At 39.8% G+C, this 13,284-nt stretch overlaps 2 protein-coding genes across 2 annotated transcripts in view; both read left to right on the top strand.

Annotated features, from left to right (window-relative positions):
• The window catches only part of Kcnk13 (potassium two pore domain channel subfamily K member 13), a 183,975-nt gene that overhangs the window by 151,779 nt on the left and 18,912 nt on the right, over window positions 1–13,284 (top strand). The gene's annotated exons all lie outside the window — the stretch shown is intronic.
• Window positions 7,131–7,666, top strand: LOC105742734 (charged multivesicular body protein 3-like). Its single transcript, XM_023719663.1, has 2 exons — window positions 7,131–7,268; window positions 7,388–7,666. Exons 1-2 carry the CDS (start codon window positions 7,131–7,133, stop codon window positions 7,664–7,666), a joined length of 417 nt encoding a protein of 138 aa, XP_023575431.1.

The raw sequence follows: 13,284 nt of genomic DNA on the forward strand, positions 1-13,284 counted from the left end.
AAAAAAAAAAAAAAAAAAAAAAAAAAACTGAGCATTTAAGAAAATATAGAAAATTTATGATCAGTTTAGTCATTTGTATAATACAGAAATTATAAAAAATGTAATGGTGAGCCAGCGAGATAGTTCAGTGGGCTAAGCACCTGCTTAGGCAAGTGCATAGACCGGGGTTCGATCCCGGCACCAAAGGCAGCGCCCGCCCCACCCTCAGGTGTGCTGAGTCGCCACAATGATCAGGCATGATGGTGCACACCTGTAATCCCAGCGCTGGGGAGGAAGCTGAAAACAGGAAGATCACTACAAGTCCAAGCTGCATAGTGAGACCCTGTATCAAATATATAAATTTAAAGACAAAAACAGCAACAAAACAAAGTGGTAAAAATTGCAATGGTGAGTAAACAAAACAGCATGTGTACAGGTGCCCTACAGATAAACAAAAACATAGGGACCTATGTTTAACTGCCTTCCCACACAGGGACAGATTAGAGGTTATTATTGTCTTGGTGGAGACCACTGAAGTAATTACGTAAAATATTATAAGGGAAAGGTGAGTCAGAGATTAAGTAGTAAAAAGTTGCTGTTATTTTTAGCTATAGAAACTTCTCTTCAAATGCAATATTGCATGAAAGCCTCATATATATATATATATATGAAATAGATCAAGATGGAGTTTTTTAGTTGAAACAGAGATTAGGACCTTGAACAAACGAGACCTATGCTAACCTCTGCATACAGCAGTTCATCCTGACATACAGATTGAAAATCTTCCATCTGGGCCCAGCACCTCATGGCTTTATGACAATTACAGTTTACAGCTGAGGGACCCCAGGGAGATAGCTCAGTGGCTTAAGCACCTGCATGGAAAGAACAAGGTCCTGAGTTTGATCCCTGGTACAAAAAAAAAAAAAAAAAAAAAAAAAACTAAACTAAATGAGTCTACAGGTAAAGTGAGCCAACTGCCAGCACCTCCTGTGTGTCATTTTAATTTCTTCTGCAGCATTTTGTGTCAATCTAATCATTGTTTAAATATTTACTTGGAACTATCATGGAAATATTTTCTATGTCCCAAATATGTTTTCAATAAACATTTTTAAAATGTAGCCTTTTTTTAAGACCCACACAACCTCTCCCTTATCTCTGTGTGAATGTGCCGAAGTTCCAGTTGCTGTTTTAGCAAACCTGTTAACATACCTGTCCCCTAAATAGTGACAGCGTAGGAACTGGAACTGACCTTTTGAGGTCAGGCACATTTTGATGCTGACCCCCAGTATGGGTATCCAAAAATCATCCAGGTAAAATCTTCTACTTCATTCTTACACCTAACCCAGACCAGAAAGAAAGAAAAAGAGCAGTGTGAGCTGCTTCCACTCTCCGTCCTTGCTGTATTCCATCGTGCCCTTCCCCTAGGTAACTACTTACAGGGGTCCCTCCCTTATCGCGAAGGTTACATTCTAGACACCCCCACAATAAGTGAAAGTCAGTGAAGTAGTGATGATGATGATTTTATATATATATAGATAGATAGATAGATAGATAGATAGATAGATAGATGCTTTATAAACCCTTCCCACACTCCCACACTCTTTTTTTTCCTTCCCACACTCTTATAACCCTTTCCCATGCTTTTAAAAATACTTCCATTGATCCTATGCATTTTCTAAACTCATAAACCTATGTAATTTTAACAATGTATGTATACTGTACAGTACTGCAAAAATCCCAGGATATAGCAAAAAATCAGCAATAATTTAGATTAATATTTTTTGAAAGCCCACCAAACAGTGAGTCCATGACTGTTAAACCACAAAACAGTGAGGGATTAAAATAACCTGCTGGCAGGCGAGCATCTGGATGTATCAGTGTTTTTTTTGTTGTTTTAATTTATTTTATTCTTTTGTATTTTAGGGAAGGGTCTACAGGGTGTTCAGGGTCTCACCACTAGCCTGGACTCTAGTGATCCGCCTGTCTACAACCTCCCATGAGTTGGGATTATAGGTGCACACCACTACGCCCAGCCCTGTATCAGTGTTAAAGGTCCTAATGATTTGGGATGGTCAGTTGGGGTCCAGAATTGGAAGTCACTTTAAAGAACAATTTGTTTTTCATTTGCTCTGTATTTTTGTTTTTTCCAAACAAGGAAATCCTCATAAAGGAACTTTTTCCATTAAACAACCCAAAAAAGATTGAAAGGAGAAGATACTCATGCAACCACGCAATAACCGACCCCGCCATATTAACCATTTGGATGACAGGAGCAAAGCTCCCATTCCATGTATGAGATTGGACTCCACCGAGAGTGAAACGGTGGATCATTAAGCAGTTGGAAAACATCAGGACTTTGCCAGGATTTTCATCTTGTACTGCATTTTCCCAGTACAACCAGAAAAGAATGACAAAAGGCCTGTTTTAGTCAAGATGCTCCAGAGAAATATATATATATATATATATATATATATATATATATATATATAGAGAGAGAGAGAGAGAGAGAGAGAGAGATTTACCACCAGTAAATTGGTTCAGGTAATTACACAGGCTAAGAAGTCCCAAGACCCTCATTCTGAAAGCCTGACAACCAGGAGAGTCACTGCGTAAATTCCAATCCCAATCTGAATTTGAAGGTAGAAGGAGACTAATGTACCAGCTCAAAGACAGGCAGGGAGAGGATTCTCTCTTTCATTTTATTCAGACCTTCAGCTGATTGCATGAGGACCACCAAGCTCAGAAAGGTGATCTTCTTTGCTGCACCTACCAATTTAAACATCATCTGCATCCAGGAACCTCATAGAATCCCTAGAACAACATTTAAACAAATATCTGGGCATTCTGTGGCCCAGTCAAGAGGGCAGACTAAATTATCCATGCCAATGTCTAAGGAAGAATGAGGGGACTTAGCACAAGTGACCCTGAAAGTTTGTCTCTCCAGACACAAACCTGGTTCTATCTTACTGGATATCCACTTTGCAAGTGTCCACCTTCCAGAGTCCTTTCTAGAACCTAACATGTCCGTAGGTGTAGTCACTTTGATGCTTCTAGACTTGACTTTCATGTTCTCTAGTGAAGCCATTATCCAATGGGAAGAAATATGGTTTTTAATAATCAGGAATTATTAAGGATGAAAGAAGTATTCTGAAATATTCTCATAATACTGTATTTTTCCTGCAAACTTTCTAATAATCATTTCTAACATAATGTTTTGATGATACTATATTTACTTGAGGAGATGAAAGCAGGCAAGTTAGAATGGTGGTTTGGCAGAAAAAATAGCAAGTTGTTGGCAGCTTTTTTATGTGCTTCAGTGACATCTTAAGAGGACACCAATGTCATGCATTCATCCACAGACAGGGACCCACGTCAGGGAGAAGGGCCAAAGGCTGACCTTTTTTATTTTTTAATAAATTGATTATTTGATATTAATGGAGGTTCCAACTATTTTTCATCATAAGCTGCTTCATAATACAGTTAGAAAGAGTCTACCCTCTTTCAGTATTTGGCAGACACATATAAGACAGGAGTTTAACGATCTTTTATAAAGAACTTTTATATTCTAGTAATCCTAAAATGGGCTTTTGGACATGTAACTTGGCCAAGAGCCCTATTTTTCCTTGCTGGCTTCAACTAACCAAAATTTCGCATTCATTCCGAACCTTTTCACCCCAAAACATACCTCAGTCAAACAGAACCGGTGAGGCTTGAATGGCAGCTGACTTAAAATAGTGTATCTCTTTAATACTGTATTACAATGTGCATTTAGACAGAGATGCAGGCTGGCCAAATAGCTGAGCAGATTACAACACCTGTAAGCAGGCGCAAGAGCCAAGGGTTCGATCCCCCAGGCCTGTTGTGCTGGCCCTGCCCCCGGAGCTCGCTGAGATGGTGATTGAGACTGGGTGTGGTGGTGCATGCCTATAATCCCAGCACTTGGGAGGTTGTAAACAGGAGAATCATTACAAGCCCAACCTAGTAGTGAGGCCCTGAACACCCTGTAGACCCTTCAATAAAATAAAATAAAATAAAATAAAATAAAATAAAATAAAATAAAATAAAATATATAGAGAGAGAGATGCCTCACTTAGTAAATATTGGGCTTTTGGCCTGAGTCATCCCTAAGCCAGTTTATCAGGAGTCCATGGCAGGCCAATTCACCTCAACACCAGCTGAAACAGAGACCATGAAGTCAAAAACAAGAAAAAAAGCGTTTTGGTGTGGAAGAACAGTGAAGTGTTTGGTCCCCACCCTGGCTGTAAGGGTAAAAGCAGCAAATTCAGTTGTCTGGAAGCATTAGTCGGCATCTCTTCTCTCTTCCCTCACCACCACCTCTACTTTCCACCCCTCTCCAGTATATCCATAAAGGAGTCAGCATGTTTGTGCAGGATTAGGTAATGTGGGGAACAAATCTATTGTAAAGTATTGCAAGCTTATGAAAAATGGACAGCACCTCAGAACAGATGCTGTTAACTTTGTCTGTAGCACCTGTGCCCAAGTCCGCAGTCCAGGATCCTGTTTCATACTGACTGACGGCCTACTTTTGTGCCCAGTACTCTCTGTCCACCACCATCCTCCTTCTTAAATAAAAAAAATTATAAGTTCTGGGAAGTGTTAGCAACTTACCTGTGTCCCTGTAACCCAGACCATGCTGGGCTATAGTGGAGACAGTCCCGGAGCTGGGGAGTGGGGCTCAGAGCAGCTCTGGCCACGATGGGGTGGGTGCCACAGGCTCCGTAGGAGCCCCATCCCAGCTGCCAGTGTAGGGAGGGAAGGAGCTAAAACCACTTCACTGCTTCCACCCACTCCCAAACTCCTTTGATCTTCTCTTTCTTTCAGCTGTTTTTCTCCTCTTTCATCTACAACCAATTCATCTCTATTTCAGCATCTCAGATTCATTCATTCCAATAAATGTCAAGCACTTACTGTACAGGGCACCAAACATTCAGCATCCTTTATCCCTCGCCTCTCTCTGAAGTCTCTCTGGACAAGTTCATTTGTTTGCTGTTAAACCCATAATCGATTGCTCGTGCCTCCTGTACAGCATATGAGACCGTTGGCCTGTTTGTATGTTCTAGAACGTTTCCGTCTATCACCGTTCTGAACTTCCTTTTGCCAGCTTTCTTTCTTCCTCTGATGCTTTCCTCTTAATCTTTTTCTTATTTCTTGTGCCTTTCTTTTCCTAGGGTCACATTCTTTCCTCTCATCTCTTTTAATTCTACATACTTCCCTAGTTATCTCATCTTTTCCTAAGTATGAAAATATCATTTCTAATGCAGAAAACTCTGAGGGATAAACTTCCAACCTCTGTCTCTCTTCTGAACTCCTGTCATGTTTAATGAACATTTTTGGTATTGTGGCTGGCTCCGCCCACCCTGGGAGTGGCAATGATACGGAGAACCATCAGGAGAGAAGATGTGAACAACCAGTTGTAATCTGCCACATCTCCTCCACAGAGCTCCATGTGTACGAATGTGTTACTGATGTGCTTTTCCCATTCTCTTGCTCACTGTCACTTGATTTTTTAAAGCTCAAACTTCTAGGGCTGGCCAAATAGCTCAGCAGATTAAAGCACCTGCAAGCAGGCCCAGGGGCCAGGGGTTTGATCCCTGAGCCTGCTGAGCCGGTTACACCCCCAGGGTGCGCTGAGACAGCAATTGAGACTGGGCATGGTGGCGCCCACCTATAATCCCAGCTCTTGGGAGGCTGTAAACAGGTGGATCACTACAAATCCAATCTAATAGTGAGATCCTGAACACCCTGTAGACCCTTCCCTAAAAATACAAAAAAAAAAACAAAATAAAAAAAAAAAACCCTCGAACTTCTGTTTATTCTTCAGGCTTCATGACAAATGCATTCATTCATTCATTCATTCATTCATTCATTCAGAGCCACATTCAGAGCCACGTTTCTCCTTAGCAAAGACACAAGCACCCACTGTCTCATCCTGATTTCCTGGCCATTGATCCCTTTACTCCCCAACAGATAGGGGTAGATTAACATCCCACCCATGAACTCTGAGTTCCTTAACCCAAGCTTAAAGTCTGGATCTAACATTTACTCACTATGTGAACTTGACTAATATGCTCACCTCTATACAGCTTTTGTTTCTACATCTATAAACTATGAAGCTCATTATGCTCATTTTTAAGTGAGTCTTATAAAAGATGATATAAAGATAATGGCCCCCTGGCTCTTCAGTACAATTTAGCTATCAGCGTGATCCCAAGAACAATTGTACTGGTCAAAGATTCACTTTAAGAACTGGTATATATTGCAAATTTTCCACCTACAGTTCTAAGAAAATGTATTGCTAAAAATCAAGTTAAAAACTAAACTGAATTATATTTAATATGTCATCCATTTCTATGGTTCATGGCTTAAGTTGGGGTTTTTTTGGTTTTTGTTTGGTTTTTTTTGCGGAACCAGGGATTGAACTCAGACCCTTGTGATTGCCAGGCAAGCGCTTATTCTACTGAGCTATCTCCCTGGCCCCTGGTTCATGGTTTAATGATTAAACAAATGAACTTTCAATATTCAGATAGTCATTCTTATGTAAAGCATTTGTGTAGGATAGTCTATGTTTAGCATAGCTAATTATTTCTCTCTCAAATATTGTATATGCTTTTGCTCCTCTGATTTTAGAAACACATCCTTAGAATATTGAAATGAGTGAACTGCCTTCGGAAGTAGTGAAGGCTTATTCAGTCAATGAATAATCACTGATTGCAAGGAAGATCCCAAAACTGGTGAACAATTAGATTAAGATAGCTACTCTTCTAAGATTTTGTGAAAAGCCAAGGTTCAAGAACCCAGGAAGATGTGCACTGTCACAATCGCTTGCCGCCACCACCAATCTGAATCATCTGCACTCTAAAGAGCAGTAAGCCTAGAAATGACATCTCCCTGGATGACAAGTAGCATGTTCTTCCTTTAGTGTTGGTTTGTATGTTTCTCCCTTCTAAAACTCATTGAATCTTCTCTGCCAGCCCTGCCCAAATGGCTGCCCATGACCATCCTGGGTGCAGGGAACGGAAAGCCGGAAGGGGCAAGACAAGTTCAGTTCGCCATGGGGCTGTTTGAAAAAAACCCAGGAGAAACCACCCAAAGAGCTGGTCAATGAATGGTCACTGAAGATAAGAAAAGAAATGAGAGCTATTGACAGACAAATGAGAGATATCCAAAGAGAAGAAGAGAAAGTGAAATGGTCTGTGAAAGACGCTGCCAAGAAGGGCCAGAAGGACGTGTGTGTGGTGCTGGCCAAGGAGATGGTCAGGTCGAAGAAGGCCGTGAGCAAGCTGTGTGCATCCAAAGCGCACATGAACTCCGTGCTCATAGGATGAAGAACCAGCTTGCGGTCCTGTGAGTGGCCAGGTCTCTGCAGAAGAGCATAGATGTGATGAAGGCCATGCAGAGTCTGGTAACGATCCTAGAAATCCAGGCCACCATGCAGGAGCTGTCCAAAGAGATGATGAAGGCTGGGACCATAGAAGAGATGTTAGAGGACACTTTCGAAAGCATGGATGATCAAGAAGAAATAGAAGAAGAAGCTGAGACAGAAATTGACAAAATCCTCTTTGAAATTACAGTAGGAGCCTTAGGCAAAGCACCCAGTAAAGTGACCGATGCCCTTCCTGAGCCTGAACCTTTAGGAGCCATGACTGCCTCTGAGGCTGAAGAGTAGGAAGAGGCCCTGGAGACCAGGCAGTCCCAGCTGGCCACATTCAGCAGCTGGGGCTTGCTCTTCCCACAGCCTGCCCACTGGCACCTGTGCACCTCGGAAGAGGTGGCCATTCAATGCAGCTCTTGCACTATACCTCTGTCATGAGGCACTGCATTTGGAAGAAGGTCCTGTGCTTATCTCTTCACTCTCTGCAAGGTTTTAAGTTCACAAAGGGATTGTTCTTATGAAGGTGGGGTGATTAAATGCAGCATTTTCAGGAATATAAACAGAAATATCTTCTTGGGGAAAGCAGAGAAATCCCCTTTTCTTATGAAGCAGCTCTAGGAACAGAGTTGATTGCCTGAATGTGGAGGACTCTGCACTGGGGAGGAGGTGTGTAAAATACTGTATAAATGGATTTTAATAAATTTCTGCTTTAACATTTAAAAAATAAAAATAAAAAATAAAACTGAAATTCAATGGCTAATGTAATAATATTGAAAAGTGGGCCTTTTAAGAGGTGATTGGGCTTTAAGGGCTCCACCTCAGTTGGGCTTAGTGCCTTAGTAAAAATTCAGAGTCAGTTCTCACAGCTCTCTCACTTTCCTGTCAGGTAAAGACAGAGCATTCCACTCCTCTGGAGGACACAGTGCTCAAAGTACCATCTTGGAAACAGGCTGGCCTCTTGCCAGATACCAAACCTGCTAGCCCCCTTGATATGGAGCTGTCAGCCTCCAGGCCTGCTCTTTATAAATTATGCGGGCTAAGGCACTTCTTTAGAGTAGTGCAAAATGGAGTGAGACATTTGCCTCTTGCCTTCATTCCTATGAATGTAAGTCTTCACTTACACTTTCTCTTTGACCCTCTTTTCCTTTATTCTCTCAGTCATTTCACCCACCAATGCCTCCAGGGTCGAGTGATCTTCCTTGTGTCCCAACCTCATCGCTTCCTCTCCAAATTTCTTCTTGCTTGAAATCTCAGTGTCGGTTCTGACTTTTTGCTGAGTGCTTGCCCTGTTCTAGTCTACATCCTCCACTCACCTCTCTAGTGTTTTTCCCATTTCTGCCTCTACAAGTCAATCCCTCTTCTATACACTGCTGGCAATAAAGTCCAAGAGTTTATAAGTTCTACTGAACTAAAGAAGTCATTCCTCAGCCAGTTCTTCCTCAAACTTCCCGAGCCTAACTTCCCAGCACTACTTACATATTTCTTTCACAAAACACATATCTTTAAGAATCTAGCTTTAACCTTAAAGCCTTTTCTTGTGTCTCTTTACAATTACTAGTGTTGGTCCTCATGCCTGAGTCTTTTTTTTCCTCCTTTAAATGTTACTTATTCTGTATTAAATGCATTAACCTGACTTCAATTATTCCAACCTCAGAACGCTTTTCCCAAGGTATAATCAACATACAGACTCCAAATAAACATCTTCCAGCCTATGTTTTTGTAATTGACATCTGCTGAGAATACACCTGGCCTAGTGACAGTAGCTCTCTCCTACCTTAGGAATTATCTTTGTTCTATATCATGTATTTCTTCCTTGTGTTATCAAGAGTACCCCATTTTCTCCCAACCAAGGAGTGGCCACTTCAGAATGCTGAGCCCATGATATCCTAAAAAATAATGTAAGGGAAATAAAACATGATATGTTATTCAGTCCATTGGTATTTCAAAGAGACTGAACTAAGTTGCTACTATAAAGATCCTCGGTGCTACCTAAGTGCCTTTTATTTTCAAAGTTCTTTCTTTGGTTTTGAATTGGGTGATCTCTGGCAATCAATTCTCTTCCATGATTTAATTAACCTGAGTGTTTTGTATTACTTGCAACCCAAGAAATCTGTCTAATGCACTATTGTATCCTTAAGTGCCAAAAACTCTCATAGCAATTTATTAGGAAAATTGTTTCAATTGAAGCCAAAGGTTTTGATCCTGGGATTTTTATATCATCATTCTTTAAAAATTCTTGGTTTTGCTGATACGTATTATAAGTACAAATTGATATCCTTAGTCATAGAGAGTTGGTACATGTGTAATACACTTCTTATTTTTTCTACCTCTTCTTCCCTAATCTTTCACTTTCCATCACCCCCTCATCTCTCTATTGTGCCAGTACCCTGAGGATGGCATTAGCAATGGTAGATTCTAGAACGAGCATCCTAAAAATAAGGAGGCAACTCATGTGCCTTCAACACTTCAGTTTACACTCAGATGGATAATTTACACTGAGCAAGCATCTTTTCCTATAGAAGGCTTTTGTGGTTATTTTTGGGCCTACCTTCCCCTTTCTATGTCCAATCCTTTCCTTGTCTTCTCATTGCTTCCCTTCCCTTCCCTCCCCTCTCCTCCTCTTTTTTACCTTTCCCCACCTTTCCCATCCTAACCCTTCCAGTTACTAAGATATTTATTAAACTAAGATGTTTATTAGTTTTTTCTTTTTATTATCTATGCTATCAGTTTATTATATTTATTAGTTTGTTGTGTATATTATTTATTTACTGTATTTGTTTATTAGTTTATTATACTTATTATTTATTGGCCATTTATTTTGCTACTTGTAGTACATTTATTTTTTTAAAGAAAGTGTTTTATTTTTTAAATTTTTATTCATTTTAATGAGAAAAAAGAATAGCAATGAAACAGTTTCAATACAGGTTAGTAGGACGTTTACAATAATTAATACATTACATATTGTTGTCTTCATAGTAGTAATTCAGAGGACAAGATGCAAACATGATATCTTGTCTAAACAATATTAGTACAAACTTTTATTCTCAGTGAACTAAGAGAAAGTAGTGTATATCTATCCTAACTCTTGTGTGTGTGTGTGTGTGTATATATTTTTTCCCCTTTTTTTCACAACAAAACTGTCCTTTGTTTACACTTTTGTGAAGCTAGTAATGCACGATACTAGGTTGCCTAGCAACTGATAGCTAACCTTAACCAAACAGGATGTACATCTCAGGAGTGAGGTGGCTTGTTTGCTTTAGGCGCTGGGCCAAGTCCCACCTTCATGTATTTGATTGCTTTCCTAGCTTCTTGGCTCCCAACATATCCCCCTTTTTCATGTTGTTTTTTCAGAGATGGGTGTTCCACTGCAGTTAGAGAAGCTGTATTTAGAGAAGTCTTTAAAGGACCTTTTCATACTTGAAACCAGTCTAAAGATTATAGCTACTTGAATGCAACAAAATAACCCAATATAGTGCAATAGACCATAATAGTAGTGGGTTATCAGCAGAACTGGCAATTGTCAGAAATTGTTGATTTGAGCCTTTTACAGCTCAACCTATTAATATGACTTTACTTTTTATACCTCGTGGCTATACTTTTCTGCTGGATGGTTAAGACTAAGTTAAAGCAAGACCTATATAACTGGGCTGGGGAGATAGCTCCATAGAATAAGCACTTGCCTGGCAAGCACATGGTCCTGAATTCAATCCCTAGTACAAAAAAAAAAAAAAAAAAAAAAAAAAAAAAAAACCTATATAATTAAAAATCTAACTTTTGTATCTGACAAGGTCAGCCAGATCCCCTCAGGATTTACACTGGAACCATGTACAGCAGTTTGTAGATCTTTTTTCAGTGTCAGTCATCTGGATTAATCACAGCCATTGCTTGACCAATTTGCTCTCTGTGAAAGCCTGAGAGAAATTTTTCTCTCTAGGTGACTCTCCTTAGGCACACTATACATCATTGATCACTTTCCTCTGCGGACCCATAATCTCCATGATCAGAAAATTTGAGACACCACTGAGTTACCAGATGTCACAGCAGGGGTTCTCTTATGTCCTGAGTCCTCACTGACCTTGAAGGGCTAGGGCAAAAATATTGTTTATCCTTGTAGCCCCTCTAATTCTCTAATTTTTGGTCTGCAAAGTTTAGTTGTTAAATATCCAGAAGAGAATCTTAATGATATTATTACCCTGTAACAGAGGAAACATCACTATCTGTCTGAATATCAATCACCTTAGACATAACAAGAAATTACTATTTTCCAGCAACCATGGATATTCTAAACTTTCAATCTCTATAGAATGTAAAAAAAAAAAGCAATTATAAATTTTCACACAGAAATTAAGAAATGATTCAATGAATAAGAAGATTTGTTCTAATGGTGTTTGTGGACAGGATGTCATGTCTGCATCTTGTACAATGAATAACCACTGAGACAACAATGTGCAATGTATTTATTATTGAAACTGTCCTACTGATCAATTTTGAAACTGTCTCATTGCTATTTGTTTCTCAATAAAATTTTTAAAAAATAAATAAATGAAAGTCAAAGAATAAAAACACCACTGAATTCTGGAAAAAACAATTAAGAAATCAAACCATGTACAATGTTGTAGCAGGACTTTTTTTTTCTTGTCTCTTGTTTTCTCTTATTACCTTTTTAAAAAAATTTCTTTCAAGAGAGTATAGCAAAATTGACGTGACCTTAGAAGCAGTATCCATTAAAATGACCAAAATGACAGGTATTTCAAGCGTGGTTTTAGTATTACACATTGCTGTCCCCAGTGTATTGCTTCGTTCACAGGTATCCACATATAGAGTTAGTCAGGGTGAGAAGTCTGCCTATTATATGCTGTCTTCAAAAACCTGATAGAGATTCTCAGGACCATTGCCTTAACCATCTTGTTTAAATAAATGTATGGTTTTGCCCCTGCCTTGTTTCCTACCTTTTCTCCTTTCTCTCTCTTCATTGTTTAAACCTTAAATTCTCACTTTCCATTTAACTGTGATATACCTTTCAATTTTTATTCCTTCTTTTGAGTTCTTACACTAGGGAGACAATCTTATAGTACAGTTAGATGCTTATCTTTATTCTCTTAAAACATCTAAAGAAGACAACCAGCTAGACATTGGAGATAATGACCCAGAAGCTGACAATGTGTCCCACCCCTCACGTGGAAGCATGCTACAGGAAGACACCTTCAGAACAGGACAGTCTGAGGCCCTTAGAAGATCTCTGATTTCCTGTACAGAAGAAGAAATTCAAATAGGAAAATACAGAGTGTTGAAAACAGTCCTCGAGGGGAACTATGCAAAAGACATTAACCAGACTTGTCACAGGTGCGGAGGCTGCCATAAGAAGAGCTGACAAAACTCCCGTGGGTACATTAAGACTCCAGAAGCTGCACAGAAAAGTAAAAATAATAAAGGTTTTAAAGCATCCAAATATAGTGCCACTGCTTGAAGTCTTTGAAACTGAGAAAACGTTCTATTTAGTAATGGAATATGAGAAAGGCAGTAAAATGCAGGACTATTTGGTTACCCTTGGAAAAATGGGCAAAAGAGAAGAGATAAACTTCTACAGATCCTGTAAAATACTACCACATTAAGGGGACCACCCACAGAGACCTTGATGCTGAGAAAATCCTGTCAGATGAAGAGATGAACATCAGACTAACTGACTTTAGATTCAGCACAGAATTTACGGTGGGCAGTTAAACTGGACATGCACTGTGGCAGGCCTGCATGTGTGGCCCCAGAGATCCACTGGGACAAGGAGCACCAGGGTCCAGAAATCAGTATTCGGAGTCTCGGCATGGGTTTGTATAATCTGGTGAGTGGGTCACTCCCCTTTGACAGGAGAAATGCAATGCGAGTGTGAGAAAGTGTGTTCCCAGGGACAGGATCCC

The sequence above is a fragment of the Octodon degus genome, unplaced genomic scaffold (genome assembly GCF_000260255.1).
Source record: "Octodon degus isolate 3935 unplaced genomic scaffold, OctDeg1.0 scaffold00070, whole genome shotgun sequence".
Lineage (NCBI taxonomy): Eukaryota > Metazoa > Chordata > Mammalia > Rodentia > Octodontidae > Octodon > Octodon degus.